At 35.4% G+C, this 27,588-nt stretch overlaps 1 protein-coding gene across 4 annotated transcripts in view; it reads right to left on the minus strand.

Annotated features, from left to right (window-relative positions):
• PIEZO2 (piezo type mechanosensitive ion channel component 2) overlaps positions 1 to 27,588 on the minus strand; it is a 436,624-nt gene that overhangs the window by 46,178 nt on the left and 362,858 nt on the right. For 3 of the 4 annotated variants that reach the window (XM_074340379.1, XM_074340380.1, XM_019713452.2), the window contains 10 exons: positions 25,259 to 25,355; positions 24,593 to 24,752; positions 22,789 to 22,878; positions 20,705 to 20,826; positions 19,569 to 19,640; positions 15,160 to 15,266; positions 10,218 to 10,332; positions 5,570 to 5,629; positions 2,206 to 2,372; positions 272 to 438 (listed from right to left, as the gene is read on the minus strand). In XM_074340379.1, coding sequence (XP_074196480.1) covers positions 272 to 438; positions 2,206 to 2,372; positions 5,570 to 5,629; positions 10,218 to 10,332; positions 15,160 to 15,266; positions 19,569 to 19,640; positions 20,705 to 20,826; positions 22,789 to 22,878; positions 24,593 to 24,752; positions 25,259 to 25,355 — 1,157 coding nt within the window. Of the gene's footprint in view, positions 1 to 271; positions 439 to 2,205; positions 2,373 to 5,569; positions 5,630 to 10,217; positions 10,333 to 13,785; positions 13,885 to 15,159; positions 15,267 to 19,568; positions 19,641 to 20,704; positions 20,827 to 22,788; positions 22,879 to 24,592; positions 24,753 to 25,258; positions 25,356 to 27,588 lie in introns of all 4 variants that reach the window. The other variant, XM_074340377.1, reaches the window with a different exon arrangement.

A 27,588-nucleotide genomic window follows, 5' to 3' on the forward strand; every position in this document is an offset into this window, starting at 1 on the left:
TTACTTTCCTCCAGCTTGGAAATCTCTATCCTGTGCCTATGAATCATACATGTGTTTCTAAAAGTTTTTCATTGATCCCCAGTTTTATCTGGTTCCGTCTAGGGGAGGACATTTCTTTTGCTTTGTTGTACATGTGGAGATAGCCTGAAGAGGGTGGGGATCCATGTAAGTTTTGATTAACTTTCACCTCAGACATTCATTTCTCAAATTGATGAAGTCCACCTCTTTTACCTTTGTGAAAAGGAAACCCAATTTTTAGAACATAAAATACCTGGAGATACTGTCATGTGAATCTAAGCTATCCATCCTGTGAGCTGTCTGTGCACCTGAAGAAGCACCAGGACGGCCATCAATTGCATCCAGTCCAGACTCTCTGGAAAGGTTCATGATGTGGTTCTGATAGTACATGTGGATGCTTTCCCGAGTTGGAACATTGCCCTGTAGTGAAGGAGACATTGTCACAGTTCTTACTTGCCCATGTAGCCACCTGGCATTTCTGACAACTCAGCTTTCATGCACACCTTGAGTGGATTAAAACAAAGCTAGACAGTTGAGCACTGATGTCAACTTATTTAATTAATGGTACTCAATAATACTCGGTAATGCTGAACAAGAATTGTTTGTGGATGAAGATGGTCAAAAGGAACAAATTTGCTGTTATAAAATAAATGTCTTGGGATGTAATACACAGCATGACTATAGTTAATAATATTGTTTTGTATTCAGGAGTCCATCCTTATACATAGAAGATAAGTTCTAAGATCCCCAGTGGGTGCCTGAACCTTGGATAGTACTAAACCCTACATATACTATGTTTTTTTCCTATACATACATATGTATGATAAAGTTTAATTTTTAAATTAGGCCCATTAAAAGATTCACAACAATGACTAATAATAAAAGTTATGTGAATATGGTCTATCTCTCAGTAAAGTAGCACAGATATCTCTTCTGTTCTTCTCAATTTCACCAACAGAAGATTCCTTCTTACCATAGATCTTAGTAACCTTAGCATACAGTATTTTTTTATTTCTTTATTAAATCAAGAGCTTTCACCTTTTCACTTAGGAAAAAGCACTTTATGGCTTCTCTTTGGCATATCTGAATTGCCAGCATCACTATTCTCACACGTTGGGGCCATTATTAAGTAAAATAAGGGTGACTTGGATACAAGCACTGTGATACTTCTACATCGATCTTTTAACCAAGTGCTACTAAGTGACTAACAGGTGGGAGCACAGAAGAGATTCTGGACAAAGGGATGATTCACATCCTGGGTGGGATGGAGAGGGATGGCATGATATTTCATTACACTACTCAGAACGGTAAACAATTTAAAACTTATGAATTGTTAATTTCTGGAATTTTCCATTTAATATTTTTGGATTTTGGTTGATTGAGGATAACTGAAACCATGGATAAGTGGGGAGTACTGTATTTGAAAGTTCCTAAGAGAGCAGATTTTAAAGTTCACATCAGGAAGAAAAAAAATTGTAACTATGTATGGTGATGGGTGTTAAGTAGTCTTACTGTGGTGATCATCTCATTTTATATATGTATGTATTCAACTCATTTTATATATATATATATATATATATATATATATATATATATATATTCATTATGTTGTATACCTGAAACTAATAAAATGTTATATGTCAATTATTTTTCAATAAAAATTTAAAAAGAAATCCCTTCTCATAGGTAGATAATTTTGTAGTTATGTGTGATAAGTATGTAGATAAAAGTAATTTTTCCAGAAATGAACTATTATTTTTTAATATAATCTATAAACCTTATGTGACTATATTTTGTTGCTCTGCATATGTTCTAAAATTTCCTATGAGAAGTTTCAGATCAAACTTCCCAGACTAAAAAACATAAGCCTTTATTAGATAGCACAGTCTGCACCTGCAAACTGTGGTGATGGGATAGAATAGAATGAATAAACTGGCCACTATCCCCAGGACTCTCGTGTGTATGTGTGTGTGTTTGTGTGTGTGTGTGTGTGGTATGCATGCATAGTGTCCGATTATTTTAATCCTGAACATGGAACAGATTTAAATACACATAAAAACAAAAGTGTTAAGCAAAGACTATCTGTGAAGAAAGGATTTGTCTTTTCCTACTTGGAGTTCTGGATATTGACATTTACAATCTTTATAATGTGGGAAAGAGCAAAAAGAATTATACCAATAGTATTACCTTTTTAATTTCTCTGGTTAACATGCATCTTTCAATTCTCAGAACTGTAGATATGTCAATATGCTCCCTTGAAATGGAGTTAAGCCAAGTTGTGAAACTATCCACTGTTGCCAGAAAGAGGACCCAGGTAAATTTCAAAATATTAAATATCCTCTTGATGATATTATCTAGAAGGAAGGAAAAGAAACAAGATTTCAAAAGAACAATATGCCATCAACCATTTTGCTGGGTGTGTCATGGTGGTGTTTTATCAAAGGTAGACCTGTGTTTGGCCATCCATAGCTAATGTGGAGTGGGGCCCTTGACACTAAGCATGGTGCGGGGAGTGGAGGAGGACTGCAGTGTATATAGGAAGCTACCACTGGGTCTTTCTACACATGCAGCACCAGCAACAAAACCAAATGAGGATAGAATTGTTAACCTTTGGTCAAAACATCTGTCAGAATAAATTCATATACAGATAGGAGTGTTGATTAAAAGTAGAGATGGCATTCAAAGATATTTCTGTTATTGACATAGGGATAGAAAGAGTATCTATCCAGGTAACTGGATCCTTAAAGCTTTTTCTATAAGTTGCTTTCTTTCTTAAGTAATACTTACTGTTGGAAACAATTCTGTTGATTCAGGAAGAATTTGATGCTTCCTATTACAGTTGCATTTCAGTTAAATCAGCTTAAAGCTATTTTGTAAAGAGCTCAGTACACATACTAAGGGCATATGTATACCATTGAACTATTCATTATTTTTAATTATACTGAGCTGTGCTAACTACAAAACACTGCACATGGGATCAACCCTCCCTAAACCAACAGAAGTCATGAAATTCCTGATGTACTTGGGTTCTCTTCCTTATCTACGGCTGTGACTCTGCCAACCCAAGGAAGGGAAAGCTGCCCAGTGTGACAAGCTCAGCTTTGATTGCCATTGTGTCTGTAATAGTGTCTGGGTTTCCTATAAAACATTATTTATGGACACTGAAATTTGAATTTCATAATTTTTATGTCATGAAATACTCTTCTTTATTTGATTTTTTTCAACCATTAAAAATATAAAAATCATTCTTAGCTAATATAAAAACAGGTAGCAGGTGGGATTTGGCTCAAGGTTGTATAGTTTCCTGACCTCTAATCCAGTATAATCAGATATGACCACTGGGTGACTCATCCCTGCTCTCCACCAATCTTCTCTCTCTACTTTAATTCTCATGTCACAGTGTGAATCAGTTTATCTTTGTAATGGTAAAAAAAAAAAAAAAAAAAGTTATTTATTAATTGTGTAGCCTAGGAGGAAGGCAGGTAAAGTTTGCATTTTTCAAAAGGAAAACCATCAGAAGAAGCTTAGATGTATATGGGATGGTCTCCGGACATAGTCTAGATGGGCAAGAGAGACAAAGAAGAGTTAAACAGTTCTACCCACTGGAGTAACAAGAATCTTGAAGTGGCCAGCTGATACCTGGGGAAGAAAACTAGGAATCTGGAAAAGGAGATGGGGAAATGATTGAGACATACCTGGTGGGAAGGGTCCTAGACTCCTGGCTGTGAAGCCAGGTCCCAGAGGCACCAGCTAGTGAGATGCCTCTGAGGCAGGAAGACTGATCCCCGACTTACCCTTTGATGCAGTTTCCTGCCTATGCTGTCACTGCCTCCAACTATCCCCCCAAAACCTCGATAAATCGGTGTTGCACCTAACAGCCTTACATGAGGTGTACTTTAGGAAGAAGGGAAATGAGAGAGTATCTATCCTTCATTGAGCAAAGAAGCTAAATGGAGTGAGATGCTACAGATTCCACAGAAGAGTAATTCTGAGTCTGAGAGGGCCGGTAACACCTAGATTTCTCTTTCCACCCCACACTACTGCTTTTGTTTTGATCTTGAGCAAGGCATGCGTTTCCCACAGTAGTTTGGCTAGAACCTCTACCAGTTTCATGTAGACATCAAAGGCAAGATTGACCCTGAGAGGCTGAAGAACTTGGGGTTACTTACAAGTATTAATAAAGATTTAGCAGCATCTTATATTTTTTGACACTTTTTTTCTCATATTCACCATTATTTCCTCAGAGGTGGTGAAGATAAACATAATTATTTCACAGTTTTGCTTTTGGTGGTCTTGATGGTAAAACTAAACTGTGTTGGAGACATGCATGCCATGCACTTTATTAACCTGAGTGATCACAAATTAGCACATGAAATTAGGAGTTTTATTTTTACTTATTTTTAATCATAGAGGCAGTAAGACATAGTCGTTAAGAGCACAAACTCTGGTTTCAGACTCTTCAGGTTCAAGTTCCAACTCTACTCCTTAGTGATTATGCAGACTTTGAAAAGTTAGCTAATCGTTCTCTGTCTCAGTTTCTTATCTGTTAAATGGAGAAGAGGGTTTTTGAGGGGGTGAAACAAGTTAATATGTCTAAAAGTCTTGGAAAACTGCCTGGCAAAGAGGATGTGCAAGCTAGAATGTTAGCCACTATTATTGCACAAAGCTTTTCAGCAATAATAGAATATCTGGCTCCACATGCACGTGAGTCAAGTTATCTGGAAACGGAGGCCAGGTCTAAGAATTGTGCCACAGAGGGTGTTAGACAGCCTTCAAGAAGTCTCATTTTGTGCCAACAGGTGACATACTTGGAAGTATTTGTGTCCAGAGTAAAAGAGTCTGAAAAAAATGTGCTGGCTGATAAATAATGTACACAGGCGTTCCAACCCTGTGCAATAGAGGAAATAGAAGTAGAGAGGCATTAGGGTTCATTTCATTTGGAAGATTTGTTTTGCCTTTTTTTTTCTTTTTCTTTTTCCTTCATGGAAAAATCTTCCTCCCAATCACATACTATGTGGAGCCCAAATGGCACCTTGACTGAGCTGGAGTTAGAAGACATGGATTCTGTCCCTGACTGTAGCTATAAAATCCTGAGCAAAGTCATTGGGATTTGGTTTTCCCTTCACAAAATGGGGAGGTTGGCCCAAGCTTCCAGAGTACTTCTCATTTCCCCAATTCTACTTACCTTTCATTTAATTCCTTCTTTATGTGCTTTTTGAAATTAATTGCCAATATTTTTTGTGCCTCTATTCTGATGGCTTCCATAGGACATTTATAATTTGCTTCCTAACACCCCCTTCATAGGTACTTGGATACAATAATTTATAAACTGACTTTAGTCCAACATTTAATCCAACAATGTAAAGGTCAGATCTACTTTGAGGAGTCACTGTGCAATTTCACTAAAGATGAGATTTCAAAGGACACCAATTATTTAGTCATAGTCCAAGACAGTATTTGATTAATTATTTTTAGGCAGCATTCCATTACACACCACCTGGGAAGTAGCATTTTCAACTTTCCCCCTGCTCATATTTGTATCTTTTGTTACCTGGTCCATCAGATTTCTTTTTGACGGGTTCATCCTCTCGGTCTTCCCACTCCACAGGCCCTGTCAAGTGTGTTCAATAAACATGAGTTAGATTCTTTAAGGGTATATTAAATGTCAACACTTACTCTTCTGGATTAAAAGGAATTTTTAAATTAAATCTTAGGATATTTTGACTATTTTAAGAGTTCCTGGGGAAACGTCGTAAGAATTCATAGATTTCAGATTCTGCTCACTCCAGAATAAGAATTATGGATACCCGGGGATGGGTAAACTACAATCCTCTGGCTAAATCTTTCCTGCTTTCTGTTGTTAAACAGCCTGTAAATTCAGAATGGTTTTCATATTTTTAATAGTTAAAAGAAATCTAAAAAATAATATTTTGTGCTCATGAAAATTATGTAAAATTCAAATTTTAATGGAACACAGCCATGCCCTTTTATTTATGTATTGTCTGTGGCTGCTTTTACCCTACAATGGCAGAGTTGAGTTGCAACAGAGACTTATGGCCTGCATAGCTTAAAATATTTACTATCTGGCCTTTTACAGAAAAGTTTGCTGACCCCTGACACATACTTGAACTTTAAATTTTGAATATCTTGGGATAATGTTACAAATTTTAGTGTGTCATTACCTAAAAATGACATCATAGGATTTCACTTTATTTGTTAGCCTCTTGTTTAAGACTAAGGTTGTCAGATTTAGCAAGTGAAAACAGGATAACCAATTATATTTTAATTTAAGGTAAACAACAGATATTTTTTCATAATTTTTCATTTTGCATAAGAGCCATGAAATATACTGAAATTATTTCTAAGCTAAAAAAAAAAAAAATTATTGTTTATATAAAAGTTTCCAATTTAACTGGTTTTCTTGTATTTTATTTGGTAACCCTATCAAACTGATCTCACTCTAGTTAATCTTCCCAAACTTATATTCTACTACTGTGTATCACAGCTTATCTTTCCAGCAATGTGGATCTGATCTTTATTTTTCACACATGGTCTTGCTTTCTTCTGTCAGAATGTCAGAGTCTATTCAACCATTGTCTTTTTCAAGAGGCATTGCATTCCCTTACATTCTTGGCTACAAGTCATCTTCTCTCCTCTGGTCCCACAGTATTTTATTTATACTTATATTTTAAATGGAATTTTGTTGTTCCTATTTCATTGTTTTTTTTCCCCACTCCTATACTTGGGTTATTATAGGTTAAGATAGAAGGGTCTAGAGTCAGGATACCTGTTATAAATTCCAGACCCACCACTCACTGTATGGCTGTGTGACCTTAGGCAGGTCACTTCACTCTCTGGGACCTCATTTCATCATTTGTAGGGCAGGGAGAATAAAATGCCCTGGGCTGTTGTGAGGATCAAACGAGTTACTACATAAAAAGCACTTACAACAGTGCCTGGCACTTCAGGACAGGATCTATGTGCCTTATCTGTCTGGAAGTAACATAGAAGAGATGATGCCTTGTACCAAGAAAGTGCTAAACAAATATTTATTAAAGAAATAAATATATTTCTTTAGTCTGAATATTTTTTAATTATTTGCCTCTGATTTATAGGTAAATGGTAGTGACTTTACGCATGAAATAATCTTTATGATACAGAATAATGAGATATTTACAAGATGATTAAAGGACACATTTTTAGAACTGGTCAAATAATTTTGGAGGAACAAATGTCTAAGAATAGCAAACACAATTTTGAAGGAAAGAAAGGGGGTAATGAGGGGAGTGTGCAAAACTCACTAACTCTATAGCTACTGGACTAAAAAATAGATGACATTGGCCCAGAGCTAGATAGTAGGATAGTGGATCAGTATACAGAGTCTAGAAACATACCTAATAGTAAATGGAAGGATAATATTAACAAAAATAGTATTTAAATTTAATAGGAAAAGGAGGAATCATTTGATAAATAGGGATAGCATGATTGTCTATCCATCTGAAAATAAATGAATTAAATCTCTATTTCATAGAATAAAAATTTTGAAATAAATAAAATTAGGAGGAAATATAAGAAAACATTAGCATAATATTTGGGGGAAGGCTTTCTTAAGTAAAATGGGAACTTAGAAACCACAAAAAGAAATTTAGATCTATTTGACACCAGAAAAAATTAAAAATTGTTTAGATAACATATACCATAAACTAAATCAAAGGATAAACATTGGATTGGAAAAAAATATTTTAACACTTGAGAAAAAGCAATATCCCTAACATATAAATATTCCCTAAATTAATAAGGACAAACAGCTGAATAAAATAATATTATGGAAAATGTTAAAAATGTATAAATCTTAGATTTGGGAGTACAAATTACCAAGAAAAAAAATTCAGTCTTATTAGTTATGAAAACTCAAATGAAAATAAAAGCCATTTATGATGCTTGAGAAAGACAAATAAAAAGAGTAATAATATCCTGGTGGAGGCTACCGGGAAATGGACACTCTTATACCTTACACATTGTAGTGTTAATTAGTAAAACTGTTTGGGAAAATATCTATTGAAGTCCAAAAAAAAAAAAAAAAAAAGGCACACCCTTTAACCCAGTAATTTCACTTTTGATAATGTATTCTGTGGAAAGTATATGTTCTTCCTGAAATTTGTTATGCATTCAAATACACACATGTGCATGCAATTGTATGTGAATTTCTGTGTGCAGATATCTATGATAGCGTTGTTCATTGTAGAAAAATCTGGAAGCAAACTTTACGTCCATTAGTGGTGGAGTAGGTGAATAAATTATGCATATCCATATTATAGAATATTTTGCAGCTATTAAAAAAGGATGATATGGTTTTATAAATACTTAATTGGAGAAATATTCATGATATATTACTAATGAACATACAGCAGTTTGTATTGTATGAACTCAGTTTTGAAAATCAAACAAAGGAAACCATGCCTGAACACACGTACTTACTCCCATGAGAAAGGAATGCAAGTGAACGAAACATATTGTGAGAATTTGGTAGCTTAGTGGATAGGTTTCCAGGGCAGATTGTGCATTTACCTCTTTACTGCTTGACTTGTTACATTAGCTCAGTCTTAATTCTGTCTTTTTAAACCAATAAAGTAAAAATTAAAGTTACTAGGAGGTAGCAGAGGGCAGAATGGTCAAAAAAGAGAGAGGTTTTGCAATTTAGAGCTCCATTAGAATTTATGTTTTCCTTTTATTTTTAATTTCACAAAGAATTTATGTATACATTTTCTTTATACATAAAGAACAAAAAAGTAACAGAAAAGCCTCAAGTTCCCTCATACCACTTAATCTCAATCTCTCCACCACCTCCAGGAAAACAGTAACCACTGTTATTCATTTACTAAATATTCTTTCTGATCTTTCTCTTGCATTTATATACTACTATATGCACCCACTAAAAATGCAAAATATTATCTTGAGATTTCCTTTGTTTCATAAATGATTTCATAATGTGCAGGCCATTTTCAACATAATTTATTTATTTCATTTAACAACAGGAATTGTTCTCCAAGTCAGTTCAAAGTAATCCATCTCATTTTTTAAACTACTAGAGTATTCTATAATATATTGGCAACATAATTTACTTGAGTCCTCTTCTTTTTGTTATCAACAAATAATGTTTGATGAATATTCTTAGACGTGTGTCCTTATCCACACGTACAAAACCTGCTTCAGGTTAAGCCACACACCTAGAAGTAGAACTGATCTCTAATAGGATGTGTACATTTAAAATTTTCATAGACATTGACACACTGCTTTTCAAAGTGGAAGTACAACTTTACAACACTACACATAGTCTGTGAAAGCAGTTATCTTCCCACTAACTCCAAACAGTGATATTCAAATGTTTAGGTTCTTGCCAATCCTATAGGTAAAAAACCAAAATGTCAAAATGCTTAGTTTGTGTTTCTCAATTACTGGTAAGCTGAGCTCCTTCTAAAAAGGCCATTTCTATTTTCTGATTTATGAATTGTTTTCATATTCATTCATTCATTGGGTTGAATTTTTCTTTTACTGATTTTTAGGAGTTTTTAATATATCCAGAATGCTAATCTTTAGTCTGATATACATAATGAAAATATTTTTCCCGAGTGTCCCACTGCACTTTAACTTTGCTTTTGGTGTGATTTTTGTAGTTTGGAATTTTTCCCCCCTTAGAAATGTGTTTCTATCATGTGCTTTCAAATGTACCAGTATAATGTTGAATATGGCATTCGTAGTTATGTTCTATTTTTGGTTCCTGAGTACTGTTTAAGAGTGAGTTCTCTTTTTTCTTGATTAAACTGTGAAAGGTTCATCTTTCTTACTTTTTTTTTTTTTTTTTCATGAATAGTTTTTTACTTAATGATTAGGCCTTGTCTTGTATTTTGTTTCTATGACTTAATATCTGCCTAAAAAACTAATTTTTCTTTCTACTTTCTTTGAATTTATTTTGCCTCTCTCCCCATTTTATAAAATGAATCTTAACTTAAGGTCATGTTTTAATTCATTCCAAGTGTCAGACACAAGCAATTAAGGCCAAGTAAAAATCTTTGCACTCTTTAGAATTAAAAAAATTTATTTCTCCAAAGTTTCTGTCCTTTGCAGTTCCTCTTTCGTATTCAAGGGTGACAGAAATGGAGAGTACTGGCTAGAACCTGCTGCATCCACATAACACTCACCCTCCCCAGATCCTTTTCTCTTTCTTTTCTGTTCTTCTCTTGCAGACCTTTTTTTCTCTTTGCGCCTCTGTCGGAGTGCTGTTTTAGGGTCAGTAATCCAAGCTTGATAAACAAACTGAAGGGAGAAAATTCAATTATTTTCTGGCTTTTTAATAATTTGAATTAAAAGAAAAGGGACCAACACCAAGCTTCCTGACTTTTGGAAATATATATTTTTTCTCCCAACACAAAGTAAATATCCCTCTCCCATATCCCTTCATATGCTGAACTGACCTGTGCTATTTTCATTATCATGAAATAAAATATGAAAATAGACATATAGGAATATATTTCATTTGGTATCACAGATAATCATGAGATACTTTGGGTTTATAGAAACTGTTTCTCCCAAGTCCCCACATATCACCACCATTTGTGACACTTAGTTATGATCTTTCTCATTTTACACCACAGGAATAAATTGGATGCCTCGCTAAGTATCATTAGTTTTCTCCCATCACAAATAAACTTTGAGTCAAACACAAAGCAGTTTCTTTTATTCATTTACTTTGGGAAAATAGTTTTGCACCTTTGATATTTTCCCTTGTGAATAACAGCTGTTACCAGCAACTTGCGAAAGGGCGTTGCAGATTGATTAGTGTTTGGAGAGGAAAAATAATGTGATATTAAGGTTAAGGAGTTATCCCAAGTGTTATGAAAGGAAAACTAGTGCTTTTGGTTGCCTTTTGTCACTTTCACTCAAGAGCTGAAAATAGTTGTATTAATATATTATCACCGATAACCACAATAGAGCAATTTGGAGTAGCCGCCCACCAGTAGTCTCCCAAGTCATGCAAAAGGAACAAAACAAAAACCTTTATATACAAAGTCAGCCATCTGCAATCACGAAGCCAAGCAGTCATGCTCCTCATGCACCCACAGACACACCTGGGTCTCAGGGAAGCTGGGTTTTATTATTATTATTATTATTATTATTATTATTATTATTATAAAGAAATGTTTTTCAGGGGTGCTTGTAGACCCAGACATGTTCATTTTATTCTACATGTTGTTCAGATTTCTAAAATCTTTGAAAAACTGTGTAAGGAAAACATAGGCATTGTGATGTTGATAAAAATAAATTTCAGTTTTTCCACATATGGAATGCAAAGATCAAAGGATAGTAAGAAAGAACATTTCTTCTCATTGGTAGAAATCTGAACCTTAAAGGCAATTGATGCAAATATAAGAACTGCATTATTTCAGAATAATAAACCCAGGAGGCAAAAAGATTATCCTATTTTGTGCTAAAAACATTTTGAAAAATGAGATAAACTGGAATTTGAAGAAAAAGGACCACATAAAGGAATTTATGTTAGATGTTCACTGAGCATAAAATTGGGACTCCTGTCAAGATATCTCTGAGGTTTAGTACCTTGATATGCAAACTCACTTCTGCAAAATATTGATTCTTTTAAAAAAATCTATTCTGCTAAACATAAATAAATTTTCAGGCTTAAGAGCAAAATACGATGACCTTCTTTAAAAAAAAATGTTATTAGAATATCACTTTTAGATAATGCAAGAATCCCCATAAAAGAAAATAAAAATGTAATTCAGGATTTATGAATGTGATAGGTGCACAAGCCGGAGGAATTCTTTTGCTCTGAAGAAAATGAAACCATTGGGAGGGAGGGTGAGAAAGAGAGAAGGAGAAGCTTAGGATTGAATTGAAGAGGTCTTGTAGAAAGGGTGAGAACCATTAAAATTTGACTATATTAAAAGGGAACTCCTGCTTCTACATATGACAGTCAATCAGTTCTTTCTCACTGAGATGAGAATTTAGATAATGCAAATAAGAGGAAACCAGGGAGGAGCAGAGAATCGTATGACAAGTCCTTAATTGTAGGTAAATTATTTTGATGTTTGGAAATATAAACATTTTACAGTTCCTGGAACATTTGATAGACGGTCAGTTTGGCCTCAGTCCATCTCTTTCAGGAAAAAGTTGATAGTGAAGGCAGAGGAGGAAACATCCCTATTCTTCCTGAATCAAGAAGTGGAAGTTCCTTACTGAGAATTCCTAGTTCTTATACTTGGTAGTGGTAATTGTCATCCATTTGATGGGTCTCTCTAGGGCATTAGATACAAGCACCACTAACGATAAGTGAAAATACATGGAAACGTTTTAAATGATCTCTGGCTTCTCCAAAGAGTGCTGCACTAGCTTGTATTCCCAACTTAATTTTAACTTTTACCTTGATTTTATCTTAAATTTTATCATATATATTAAGGAAAAATGGGATTCGTTTTACTGAAAACTCATTATGTAAAGCAGCATTTAATCTTTCAAACAGGAGAGAACTTTATTGAAGTGGAGAGCCTTAACAAATTGGTTACGTTTCATACTGTCCTTTAATTCAGGAGTGATCCAGGACTTTCTTTATGTTGTCTGTAAGATATTTTTTGTTTCGTTTTGTTTTTAAAGTAAGATGGGGGATAATTACATTATAATCTTTCATATAAATTCTTTTATATGGATGAAGAGACTCATATGGTAGTCTTAAATGGGAAAAGAAAAAGAATCCCAGGAAAGTGGCAACAGTGAATATTGCCTAAAAATCAGAATCATGGCATTTGAAAAATAGCAGGAACCTAGACTTCTGGGTCCTACTACTCAAGGTGGACCAGCTGCTTGCACTTCACCTGGGAAATTGAGAGAAATACAGAATTGTAGGCCCCACTGGACCTGCTGAATTTAAATAACCTACATTTAAATAATATCCCCAGGTGAAATGGGAGAAGCACTAGTCTTGGTCACTATCCAAACCATTGGGTTAACACTGAGGAGCATAAAGACCTAAGAGCTTAGGTGCTTACCTCAGATTAAGTTGGGAGAAGCAGCTCTCTTTAAAGTACAAGAATAGTAATTCATTATCTATGATTTTCAGTAATGAAATGACTACAGTGTAGGTAGCTGGATAATCTGTTGTGCATTAGATGAATTAATAAGTAATTTGTTAAACAGTTTATTCGGCTCTCCCGGATGATGTGGGAAGGAGGCACTGCATGGTCTGTACCCTGCAGCATAGCCTCGTAAGGAGATGCACTGAATTCAGAATGGGAAATGGAAGATGGCATCCAGTTTAGGAAGATGGAAACTTAACAGGAAGCCAGAAAGATGGAGCAAAATAAGTCTTTCATTAACTTCTTTGTAATTTTACCAGCTTTCTGAGAAAAAAAAAAATTATACTTTTTACACATCATAACTGATGCATGCAACCAGATGTGACCCTAGTGAGAAAGTGAGATGTGACTTAGACAAAACTACAAGAGGACAGAAAGTAGATGTGTATCTGCATTTTCTCTCTCTATTTTTCGATAGGCTCTGGTATCAACTAAAAAATAAGAACCAAATACTAAGAAATTTGCCTTCTCAGAACTCGTTTTGGAAAAGTTTATATTTTAAATTCTTATAATTCCTTCGTTGTACGATCTATAGAACAGGGAAAATGCAGATGTAGCAACAGGGATCTGCTTGTCTAAAGATCTACAGAGCAGAGGGTCACACACAGTAAACATCAAATACCTTTGTAGCTCTGATTAAATACTGTAGAATAGTTTTGGGAAGTTTAATGACAGACTTTGGCAAGGCTAAAATGGCTGATGCAAACTTCCCAATAGCTCTCTATAAAGAAGGACAAAGCAAGAGTAATTAGTAGAAAAAAACCAAAAACTAATAATTTAATATATGACGTCAGTATGAGTTTGTCTCTACAATTACATCAACTAGGTTCATATGCGCCAATCATTGAAGCTAGAATAAAATGTGCTCTGCTTGTAAGTTAGGAATAAAGAAAACAGTCAATCATTGCAAGAAATCCATTCAAATGGTGAAGATGATCAGGGTCTCTCCGTTGCTGCATGATGAGTGATGGTTAGAATAAAAGTCATTAGAATAAAAATAAACAAGTTAAGTCATTAGTATTTGACAAGCCAGCTGCACACATGCACATACACACAGTCATCTAGAAACACACATAGTTAGCAACAGGGCAAGTGAGAAAGCATGAGAGCAAGGTATCTACGTGAATGATTTAGTTTTTCAAAGTCATTAGGAAGACAGAAGTGAATGTAACCTGGCAGCTTGAGAAGACCTGGCCAGCAAACTGACAATGGCCTCTTCACGGACACATCACGTAGCTTGACGGATATAATTCTAGGTGCCTTGAAGCATAACAAATGGGAAATAACTCCTAATATGTGGCTCCTTCATTAAAAAAAAATATGTAAGCTTTCATCCCATATGTAACTCTACTGACAAATCATCATTCTTGGGTAGCATTGAGTATCCATTCACTAAGTACACTATACTTAGGCTAGTGAGCTATATAACTGAGAGTGGTATGGCAGGTTCTAAAAAAGAAAGGCAGTTAAGCTGAAAAAGTCAGAACTGCGTTAGATACTTTCATTATGTTAATAAATTCTCAAATCTATAGCAATACAAATGCAACTGATTTTCAAAACAAAGTAACATCTAAATGACCATCTGTTTCAAAACAAAGCAAGTATGTTATTTTCATGATCGACTATTTCACATATTGAAATATAAGTCCACTAATGCAATCCAAAGCAACGCCAGATAAACCTTCTTCACCTCCTACTTGCAACAGAAAAATAAAGTTCATCAAGAAAGCTTTACTTTTTTTTCTAGCATCAGAAAATGTTTTGATGCAAGTGAAAGAACACCTGACTGGAATTGTGTTCTTGCACAGCGGTAATTACAGCAATGCTGAGAGCAAGCAGCCTTGTTTAATGAGGAATAAACAATTTCAGACATAAATAAGAAACTTCTGGGAGCTACAACATATATGAATATGGCAGAATAAGCCTGCAATCATGGTCTGTCAAAAATAAAACTCTTCAAGTAGCAAAGACATGATTTCCCCAATCTCATAATTACCTGGAAAGCTGACCTTCTTGGAGGTTCTTCTTCTTCCTTTTTTAATTCTTCCTCTTCCTCCTCTTCGCTATCCGTTTCAAACAAATAATAATCTCCACTCCTGACCACTAAGCAAAACAAAATATTTACTTATTTCTTGAAAGAGATATGAGATAATCAGGGACTTATGCATGAAATGCCCCCCCCCCCAAAAAAAAAAAAAAAAAAGATACACATAAATTTTCTACAAAAAGACAACAGCAAGAGATGTTGGTAGGGAGGAAAAAAAAAAGAGATGAAGAATACTCATTCTGTGCTATGTTACTTGGTGTTGGCATGACTAGGTCTACAAAGCACGAGGCCTTGTTATGCCATGTAAGAGAATTGGCCAGTTCTGGGTTCATCTGGTATTTTCTTCCTTCTTCATTATAAATTTTACATAGAACCATCAGACCAACTCTGCAGCAACCCGTTTTGTTACTAAGATGGCCAAAATAACTGAAAACAATTATTATTTCGCAATTCAGCAATTTTGGTCCTTTAGACAAGGCCAAAATGAAGTGGAGGATTTGGTGTTATCCAAATGGGTCCAAACTATTGTAGAAAAGCCAGTCAGAAAGATTCAGAATCAAGAAACAGTGTCACCAATATTCTCCCTCACTTTATTGTATGCAGACCTGGCTTCTCCACAAGGTGACACAAGAGACATGACAAATATGGCAAGGCATTTGAAAGAGCATTTTTTTAAAAACAAACTGCCGTATGAGAAAATGGGTGGATAAACATTAAAAAAAATTGCACAGCCACAATAATGCCACCACCACCACTCTGGCTGTTTCTACACGTAGTATGAGAGAGACTGAGGCACAGTGGACATGGTCTATACTGTTTAGTACTGTTAGGCTTCTAGTCATCCAGGAGCTCCCAGTCACTTACTGAAATTTGAAGAGACCTGTGTTGACCGTAAGACAAAGCACAGACAGTAAGGATCATCCTTGTCTTGCCTAACACTTGCCCTGCCAGAATATATTGCTGTGCGAAGAGTTGGAAACAGAGAAAGCTGAAATGTCCAAAGATTTTTAAAAATCTGAGAATCAAATCTTTATGCATTTGATCATTATTTTAAGTTTATCAGAGAAAAGAGACCTAGCATATACATTTCTGATGCTACAAGAACTGTAACATCATTGCAGGAAAACATATAAATATTTTCAAATTATATTCAAGTTTTCAAATGGTGAGGTGTCTTTTGGATGACATACATGATGTATTTAGTTATATTTTGGACTTAAACATTGTGAGGTAATGGAAAACCTTGGCTTGTTTAAAATTAGTTGCTTGAATATCACTAAACATGGTCAAAAGGTAAATAATTTTGCCCATGATTTCAGATGTATGTGAGGCCTCCATCCATGAAGATGCAGAGTGAATAAATTGGGCCTTATATCCTTGAACAGAAGCACTGTGATTTGTTATTTATTTATTTATTTTTTTGAAGGAAGAACCAGGCCCAGAGTACTGGGTCCAGGCCTGAGGAAATAAATGCAATATAACATAAGGTAAGAGTAAGCAAGAACAAACCAAAGTTACAGCATTACATTTGACAGTGAGAAGACCATTAAAGTAATGCCTTCATTTAAGCTCAGAGATTTGCAGGAAAGTTACATGGACTGTATGTCACATGGTCATTGGTAAAAACAGAGTATTATAAGATTGAGCATTTTACCCTCATTATAGGCTCTAAAATCAATAGTAGCTTAAATTGTATTCAATCATACCTTCTATAACTTTTATCCATGTGGACACTGAGAGCCCAAACACTTTTCATCTCAAGCAGTCATAACACTGATTTTATCATTTAAAAAACTTTACCAATTTGTATGTGAGAAGTAGAATTAACACATTAAAAAAAGAAAAATGTTAAGAGTCTTCTATTCCTTATAAAATATTATTGAAATAAAACTAGAAAAACAACAGAGAATAATTTCTTTAGTGCTATCTGGTAACAGTAGAGAAGCTCTTACATATGCATTTGTTAGTTCAGAAAGAGATCCTGCCTCCAGTCTGTGTCCATATATGTATCATGGATGTTGATGTTATCGCTGAATAACTGAGTGTGAAAATAACTTTTAAAATCCTACCCTCTGGCCTGGGCCCCTTATTTCAGGTATTTCACAATAAAGTGAGGCTTGGCAGTATAGAATTGACATGAAGAAGTATTACACTGAATGGAAGGTATCATTGAATAGCAATAATGCAACTGTATGTGTGTACATAGGTATGGAACTGGGAGATTTGTCACCTGCAGACTACATTAAGATATTGAATATTTGTCAATAATATGAAGAACATAGCAATGTTATTATATTGTCAATGGATTTACTCAAGAGTATTCCAACTACACTTATTTTTGTATTTGGCACCTCTAAGAAATATCTATTTAAAAGCCCAGTGACTTTTAAAGAAATAAGGGCTTTTAATAAAGTGCTTCTAGATCTGAAGATAAGTTTTGGAACTTGTCATTGCCTAAAAAATAAACCGCATATTCATTCCTTTCTTTTCCTCACAAGCTTGCAAAAGGAAATACATTTTGCAGAAAAATTTTAACACCATTCTCAGAATCTGATTCCAAACCATGAATTACACACATTCCTGCATTATTGCACCATCAGGTATTGGAATGAGGCACTCTTAATTTAATATCAGTCTTCAAGAACTTGATATAATGAGGGTGAAATGAATCAGAAAATCTAAATTCAATAGCTTTCATAGGAAGTTCTTTAAAGTATTTCCAACTTGTAAGATTATTATCAAAGACGATATCCAATTCCTTCCAAAATGCAATGTTTAGATAAAAAGGGAAATACAACCACAATGATTGCAATGGGAATTTACCCCAGCTGAAAGGACAAAGCATTCAGTCTGACATTATTTTGAAATGGATAGGTCTCTCTAAACTAGCAAAGGGCCCTTTAAAAACAGAAAGATAGGCATAGTTTACTTGTGACTTGATAGAAATAGGCATATAGTACAATTCATTATTAGATTATTAGCATGACTAACATGCCAATGGACAATAAATTAAAGTGTCACATAGAATTTCAACTTGAATGTTTTGTCTTTTGACTTGGGCAGCAAATTAAATGAAATGCTTTGTAACTCATGGATATTTTTTTCTGTCAAAATGCTAAAATTCAATATTTAGGATTAAATTTAATTACATCTACACATACTGAGCAAATTTTGAATATTGCTTTATTAAATGGCTTACTAATTTCAGAAAATTATTTCTAGAGTAAGAGAGGTCAACACCAGACCCAGATGACACTAAGAATTAGGTATGGGGAAAGATTCTGATCAATTCGATTTTCTAGTGATTTTAAACATCCCATCAGTAGAGCCCCTCCTATCATCATGTGATGTCATGGGCCTTGGTGATGTTGTCTAATTACATTAACTATAGGGATCAAAACATAGTATAAGACATAGTACAAGACATAAGAATTACGTTATAAGTAATTTTCAAAATAATGAATAATTATTCAATATTCTAATACATTTAAGAAAGGCTGGATTCAAATGGATCATTCTATTATAATACTATTGGTCAATAGCAGGTGATAGTTCCTTTGCTAAGCAGAACAAATATAGCCACTGAGTTCCGTAACTCCTCATTCTTGTTTATGATCAGGAGGGAAAAGCACTAATTGCATGTGGCTATCAAGTTGTTTTTCAAAAACTGTTTTCTGACTTTGCTTTTAATTTGTTATGGCTGAGCTGCAGGTGCTCTGAGGCCACATGCTGGACACTGGATTTGGAGTGTAGTTTTAGAGTCTTTTTGAAACTAGGGAGGAGGCAGAATGAGAAAATACATTCACTTTAAGTTATCCTCATTTTTATATTTAATAAACTGGCAAAACCCCTTACATGCAAATAAAATTAAAGCTTTGGGAATGAGGGTAGGGGAGGCTAATTGGCATCCATGCTAGTGCCTTACAAAGAGGGTCACAAGCACTGTGTTCATAATGATTATCCTTCAATCACAGTCCAGGAGGAGCTGAAACTCATTTTTAATAAGGGTTTTCAGCCATAGAACAAACACATACCTGCAGAGCTCTAGACCTCACAAGTGGATAACATGGTAGTCAATTATTCTTCCCTTTCCAAGCCCAAAAATGGTGCTCAGGAGTATATAAGCCACACATTTGGCTTTCTTCAGCCAGCACCAAAATAAGCTGATTTCTCTGGAAGATTCCATCTACAGGGCTCAGAGACCCATTTACATCACAATTTTCCTATATACTGACCCCCTATCAAGTCACAAGGATAAAACCATGCATGGAACACACAGGTCATGGGGACGCCTGAATTCTGGTCAAGGATATAAGGGTTAGAATTGATGAAATTGTAAGAGGATCAAGAAAACCTACTGGAAGCATGATCAACCCAAGGCCGCCACCACTGCTTTTTTTTGCCCTTGGCTTTCTTTTTGTCTGCTTCTCCTAAAATAAAATATGTCCAAATATTAATTCTTATAAAGTGAGAAAACAAATTTTGAAAACCACGCTTTAACAACTCAATTGTCAAAATCTAGATAAGTTGCAAAAGTAATCAGAGGTCAGGAAAAGGAACTATACTGAATCTGAAAAGTTTACACATATTAGCAGCCCGTTTCACAAGGTAAATACTAAGTGTCCCATTAACATTAGGCCACATTTTCATTTTCTTTTTCATAACTGAGGGCTTAGAAAGAAATATATAAAAGAAGGAATTATCTGTCAAAAATATATTTCACATTGAATTTTCTATTGAATTAACAGAAAGAAGCATCACCCAAAATTTATAGAACAATTTAGTGGCAAATAATTTGTTAAAATGCATATATTCCCATAACCAGCAATCCTTCTTGTGATTATTTTAATGCATAGTTGAAAAAATATAAATTTACTGGTGATTAATAGATACTATGTACTGGAGAATATCATGCATTATTTCTTCATTCCTTTCAAAAAAGAAAAGCATGCAAACATCTACAAGAAGACATTCTAAAGTTAATTGGATATATCTATAATTAGATAAAATAAATATATATTTCATCTTAAGTTTCAATGCAACAGATAATAACTGTGATATTTTAACTACTTTTATTCAGGTACCACATAAAATGTGCATATCTACTTGATTTTCATATAAAATTTATAGAAATCAAGGATAACAGTAAATTGTGTATCTGAAATATCTTTCCTAAAGGAACAAATTAAGCAAATTCATGTCCATTTTCTTCAGAAGCACATGCCTGTGAAACAGAAGCTAGGTTATGTGTTGATTTTTAAGTTGTCTTGCTGCAGAAAAGATATTCGTAAAGTCACGGATTCATTAAATATGTACTTTATAAGACAAATAAATGTATACCATTCACAATGAGAAAGTAAAACTTGCTAAGTTAAAAAAAATACACTGGTAATATTGGCAGAATGAAAAGTTACATTATTTTACAGCCCTATCCCAAATCACGCTATTATTCAATATCAAGGTATTTGAATAAGAGGGAAATGTCTCGACATACTATCGTCATCCTCTTCAGCGAGTTTGTGGATGTCTTGGCCTTCCCCTGATTCCTGGGTCAAGCTCAGCATCCTCTCCTTACCCTTTTTGTATTTCTGTTGCCTGGCCTTGATGCGATCCATCCTGTAAGATGCAAAAGCAACAGCAATGCCAAGAACACATCCATAGTTATATGATCATACTTTTGTATTTTTATGTGTATAGCTAAAATCATGAACAAAGCGGTCAGTATTTAGGACTTGTGAATAGTTTCTTATTAGCAACAAGTATCTCCATTTTTCTTTTATATACCCATGTTAATTTGCACGACACAGATGATAGTATTAATAATATGATCAGTAATAATTATGCTAAAGTTTGATATGAAATACTTTATGTCCACTTACACCTTGTACTATAGTCAATCTGAACACAGCACATTATGAAATATAAGTCTTTTATTCTCCCATGTTTTACATCTTTTTAAATAATAAATGTCTATCTTACAGAGTTGTGGTGAGCATCAAATGAAAAGATGTATGAGTGAGAGAACTGTTTTGTAAATAGCAAGTCTCTCCTCAAACATTCGTAAGTATTCTATTAGACAATATGCCTCTTCTCTATTTCAAATCTAATATCTTTATCAGATATGGAAAATGTACCATTTCACCTTTAATTATTGATTTAGTGCCTTTTATTTTGTGTGCTTATTCAGAAAGTCTAACTATTCAGAAACTGTAATGCTGAACTCTATTTCCCGATGTGCTGTCCTGAAATGTTTCATTTCTTAATTTACTTAAAATTCTGGATATATTACTCAAGTTTTTAAACTGATTTAAGCACCACTTCTGCTTTGTGTAGCTTAAACAATATTTTCAGTTTGTTTTTGCAATGATCGTTACCTTTATTCTTTTTTATTCTGACTTTCTATCACTGAAACAAATGATAAAAACTCAGTGAAGTGAATAATAGTAACAGGCCTCATTTATGGGAACACATTCTAACTGTGGATCCAAATTTGTTATTTCTCTAGACTCAATTTAGGTAGCTAGAAATAACAATAGTAGCAACAGTTATACCACATTGTATTCAATATTATATATAATATCATCTCTTCAATGTGAAAATAACCATGCTATGGGATAGTGTAATTTATACTAGCAAATATTTTTGCACGGGGAAAAATTAGGTCAGAAAAGAATGAAGCAGTCTTAGCAAACTCAGGGAATTTTCCTGGTGGGGTGATAGAATATCTTCTTTTTCTTGGGGAAAGTAGTTAGTTTCTGAATTTTAGGCCATCAGCTCTTAAACCTGGCTCCTGAACACGTGAAGTGCTACCAATCCTCAGAAGTTTCATTCATTGCTAGAAATTTCACTCTAAGAAAATTCTTTACAATGGGCTAAAAACAACAACAACAACAAAAAAACAAAAAAAACAAAACAGAATTCTCAAATATCCTAGGTAAAGTCAGTCCATTACTTGACTTCTCCAGAATGTTGTGGTAGAAAAGTTCTTGAAGTAAATATAGGGAACTATGGGTTGTATTTCTAGTGCTGCCTCTAGTTAGCTACGGATTTTAAATCATCTAATGTCATGGGTCATCAGTTTCTTCCCTAAAAGATTAGATTATATTATCTCTAGAGATCCTTCCAGAGCTAGGACTCTGCATTTATTCCCTTTCCCACCGATGTAATGATCATTTGCTCCAAGTGCCTGACACTGGGCATGACGCTGTCTCATTCATTAACTTGTTTAATCTTTATAAAAACCCAGGTAGAAACAAGACATTAAAATTCAGAGAATTTGAATGACTTGCTCAAGGTTCCAAAGTAAGCAGTTGAACTAAGACTTGATATTGGTCTTACCCAAGCCATCTCCCCTTCCATCACACTGCAGCCATCTTTCTTTTAAATGACTTCCATTTTTGGTCTAGCAGACATAAGCCACAGCCTGACACAAGAATAAATACCTAGGTAGTTGTGAAAGTTAACATGAACAAATTTTTCAGGGGGTTTAGTCTTCTTGAGAGCTGATAGTGGTTGAATGGGATCATACAAACCAAAAATAAAAGGAAAGGAGAAGGAGAGTAAATAAAGTATTCTTACTGCCTCTTCAGCTGATCCATTGACTTTTTCTCTTCCTCAATTCTTGCCTTTACAGCCTTTACAATTGTGGCTTGGAAAAGTTCAGCCCCTCTAAAGGAAAATTGGAAACAGAACAAATTAGCATTTCTATCATTGTTACTCATCTTACCCTGAAATGATGACTAAGGATTAAAACATTTCTTTTTGGGCTGTTGACTAGAGTTGCCTAGGTGGGATTGGGAGATACAAGGCCCTGTATAGAAGCCTTCTCCCAGAGGACAAACAAGGCACAGACTCCCCTGGGAGAGAGTGGCTGCTCACAAACCTGGGGCGTCAGTAAAAACAAAATGGTTTGTGTTTGGGGTGCCGGATGACTCAGTTGGTTAGACTGTAGGCTCTTAACAACAAGGTTGCAGGTTCAATTCCCACATGGGATGGTGGGCTCTGCTCCCTGCAACTAAGATTGAAAACGGCGACTGAACTTGGAGCTGAGCTGCACCCCCCACAACTAGATTGAAGGACAATGACTTGATTTGGAGCTGATGGGCCCTGGAAAAACACACTGTTCCCCAACATTCCCCAATTAAAAAAATAGTTTGTGTTTTCTAAGACATTAAAAGCCATCTGCCCCTTCAAACCTGCCCCACAGAACATTATACCTCAGCAAAGCGTTATTCACCTGACCTAATTATAATGGTCACACTAGGAAACATTTGCAGAGAAGGGATTAGTTTTCTACTCAATATGCAGAAAAGGGTATGGAATGAGCTAAGGATTCCTTAAGGAAATAAGCAAAGTTGGAGTGCAAGCCTTATCAGTAGGATTTTCAGTCTCCTGCCTCATCTCTTTGATCCTTTTCTTTCTACCCTTCCAATCCCTTCTGCTCTTTCTCATATTTCAAGCCTGTTTAAGAGTCCCCATAGATTTCATCAACCTCTCCTAATATCCTCATCTCTGTCCCATTGTCATTGGTCACACTCATTTGGCAAATCCCAAGTCTGTAGGATCCCAGTGGTGTGCCAGCCTGTGCTTGGATAGGCTGTCAACAGTGGTACAGAGAACACACGACTGGCAGTCTATCCACTGTGCCACACCCCCAGAAATTCTTCTGCTCCTCTCTAGGGCCTATTTCAAACTTCTTACATTTTTATCAAATCTCAAGTTCTGTCAAGGGCTTTTCACTCCTAGTAAATGCCCTAGCTTCCTACTTCTTGGAAAGAATATAAGTTAGTAAGCAATTATTTGCTCAGCTTCCTGACACCTATCCTATAGACACCCTGACCTGCAGTGACAGAGGAAAAGATGACATTCTCCTACCTAAGGCCTGCCTGTGCTCATGTTCCTTCCCCACCTGCAGCCTGAGGGACCCCATCCTTCCCTTTATTCCTCTCTTCCTGCATTTTCAATCATTCCACTGCTATGGAAACCTGCTTATAAGCATGCAAACATACTCAAATCTTACTAATCTTAGAAAAAGAACCCATGTACACCCAACATTTCCCTATGTATAGTCTCACAACACTACCTCTGCATAGTCAAATATCTCAGTCACTATCTTCAAGCCTTTACCTTCAACTTCAGTTCATTGGTGTTTGGCTCTGATCCCCCTTTGCTGAGGTCAGTTATTTCATTATTCAATTAGCCAGTGTCTCTGAGATGGGTACAGCATTCTAGGGGGTCACATATCTGGCTATTGACACCCCCCCATCTCAATGACATTCCTTTTAATACCTAGACCTTTTACCAGTCTTTCCCTCTAAACCTACAAGATCAGGGGCAAAAACTGGAACAAGAGTGGAGTCTAAGAAGAATAAGCATACCCTACCTCGATGCCAGGATCTGTGAAGCTTTTATATCTGCCACAACATGCAGGAAATAGTAACTCATGAAAACTCTTCTCTGCAGCAGGAGGAAGGCAAAACATATGCTGTCCCATATAATTCCTGCTTCCCCACTGGGTAGTTTACATGAGGGATCGTCATGAGCTGTGGCAAAAAAAAAAAAAAAAAAAAAGGAAAAGAAAATAATTAAAATTAACATCCATTTTCATTGTTTTATAAAACATCATTTATTTCATAAAACCTGTAGTGTGATCAGGCTTGGGAATTCACACAGGCATGAAAGCAACAGTCTGATCCATCAAATCAATTATGAGTTGATTTAATTACAAGCAAGGCGATGCACTTCAAATCCAATATGAACATTGATACATAAGGCTGACCAGAAAGTGAACTCTTGACCACGTAAGGCACAGGAGGGGCTCTTTGCCACGGAGGGGCTGTCAAAGACAATCCAAGATGCCTTGAGTAGGAGTACTTCATGTTATGGCCATAGATTCACAATGTAGTACAATCCTATAGCCTCTGTGTAGGGATTGAACTCTACATTTACCTCTGTTCTTTACTTGCTTTGGCCCAATTTTTAAATGAGAACAATACAGCTGCCCTTCCTTCTTTGTTCTTCCATTCTCAGATTTGCTTTTCATACTTACGCATTTTATAGCCTTTCACTGTGCAGGCCAGGCTGAAAGCTTGGATTAACCAGCAACAATTTTTAACCAAGTTTTCAATGTATCCACATGCTCCTATCTGAAACACAAGTGAGAAAGGCATATTCTGAAACTTTGCACCCAGAAAAAGCTTGATATCTTGTTACCCCAACATGTGCAAGAATTCACAAAGCCTCAGTGCCAATGAATGCAGGAGGTGCTGACAGTACCTACAATTACAGTCACAAGGGGTAGTACAATTGATGCTTCAGGAGCACCATCATTTCCTGGAGAAAATGAAGCCCGATAAATAAAGGAATGTGAGGTTTTCTTTAGTGTGAGTTTTTCTGCACTTGGAGCACCTTTCTTTTCAAAAAAGGAAATCTTGGACTACGATAAGAACAAGCTGAGCTATGTTTTAGCAAATGGGTGAACGCTGAACCCTGGGACTCTGATTTTGGCACTTATTTTCTCACAAGTCAGCCATATTAAACCTATGCTATTTGTGAGAACATCATCACAAACGTAAGTTTCATGATATATAGTTCTTAGAATAAGAGCAGAATATGTGTTTTGAGATTTTTGGCCAATTCTCTGGGTAAAGGAATCTTCTTTGTTGATTTGTGTGTGGTTGTCTCATAACAATGATTTATTGTCATAGTTAAGGTTAAGTTCACATCCTAAGGGGGAAAAGTTTAAACAAAGTTTAATCATTGCATACCAACACATAAAGGTGATGGCTGAATTATGTATATTTCCTGGGAACATGTAAGGTAGAATATAATTAGGATTTGCTCCCAAATCAGCAGTTACCCAGCACGGGTACCCATCCGAACATTCTTTCTGTTCATATTTCAGTCCTTTACAGCCATGCTTTTGCTCAGGTTCTCTAAATTGGGAATATCCTCTCCTCTTTGTCTCCCCAGACACCCTTCAGTCTATCTTTCAGGTCTCTGATGGGCTCAAATGGCATCACCTCCAAATGAGCTCGTTCCCAACTTATGTAGGCAAGATATAAAGTACTCTTTTTTTGTTTTGCTTTGCTTTGTTTTGTTTTCCTGAAATGTTGTGATAATTAGCATCAACAGATCATATTATAATTACAAGTGGGTCTATCTTCAATTTTAGAATGTGAATTCTTTGAGGGTAAAACCCAAGTACTATTTATCTCTAACTCTTCCAGATATAAAACAAAGAACAGTGCCCAGCAAAGAATGGTGCAATATAAGTTTATAGAATGAATGAATGGACTTTGTATCCATACATTTTCCAAGAATGAAGGTAGGGGTCAGTTACTGGCAATGGATCCTTCACCATCAGACTTTAGAATGAATGGTGTTCTGTGGTCCTATCTCATACCCTCTCCTTTCACACTCACTACTATCCCAAATATAAATAAATAATGGTGGGTAAAATTGATAAATAAAAGTCACTTTTACAATCAACTAGAAAATTAACATTTCAAAGGACTGTGAACCAAATAAATTATTGAAATACATATTCATAGTTACACAGACTTAACTTTCCAAGACCTCTAAACATAGCAGCGATGTGCCAAAAAAAAAAAAAAAAAAAAATCAAATTCTTTCACAGTTGAATTGTCTGCCTGGTGAGCTCATCTTTAAGTAGCTAGGAAGGGGAGAAGCAGGAAGTCATTACATCACTGCTCTTCTAATGCACTATCAGGCATAGGCTGGGAGTAGCACGCATAAGAATTAACTTTAAGTTAGGGCCAACAGAGATGTATTAACTCCTTCAGCATATGAAAGGCTGTTATTCAATATCCTGAAATAACAACTAACTGAACTGGTGTCCTTGTGGCCCAAAATATTTTATGTGACTCTGGGATTATGAGGAGGAAGTTTGAGTTATCTACCAGGTCAGAGGGAAAGCTGTGCCCTGAACAACCAAACTTCGTAGAGGAAAGAGGTGGGTTTTTCTGCAGCCCTCTGTTGTCTTAGCTGGGCCCTGATCAGGATGCCTGTACTCAGAGACAACCAGGAATCCATGGTTTCCTCTGTGTCTACCTGCATTTCATGGGCACGTAAAACATTCATGCTCTCAATAGTCTATTCCCTCTCATTCCCCGCCCCACACCGTGTGATAGAGAACTATGTTCATTTTATTTAATATTTCCACAACTCTTTCAAGATAAGAAATTTGTTTTAGCCAACATGATATGACTGTTAGAGATTCAAGGACTGACTTCGACTCATAAAAGGGCCATTTTGTAATATAGTAAAGTGATGACAAATTATTCCTCAGAAGAGACGGGATTTTAATTAATAAAATATGTTTTAAAATTTATTCCTACAAATACATATCCTTTTGTC

Source organism: Rhinolophus sinicus, linkage group LG09 (assembly GCF_036562045.2).
Source record: "Rhinolophus sinicus isolate RSC01 linkage group LG09, ASM3656204v1, whole genome shotgun sequence".
Taxonomy (NCBI): domain Eukaryota; kingdom Metazoa; phylum Chordata; class Mammalia; order Chiroptera; family Rhinolophidae; genus Rhinolophus; species Rhinolophus sinicus.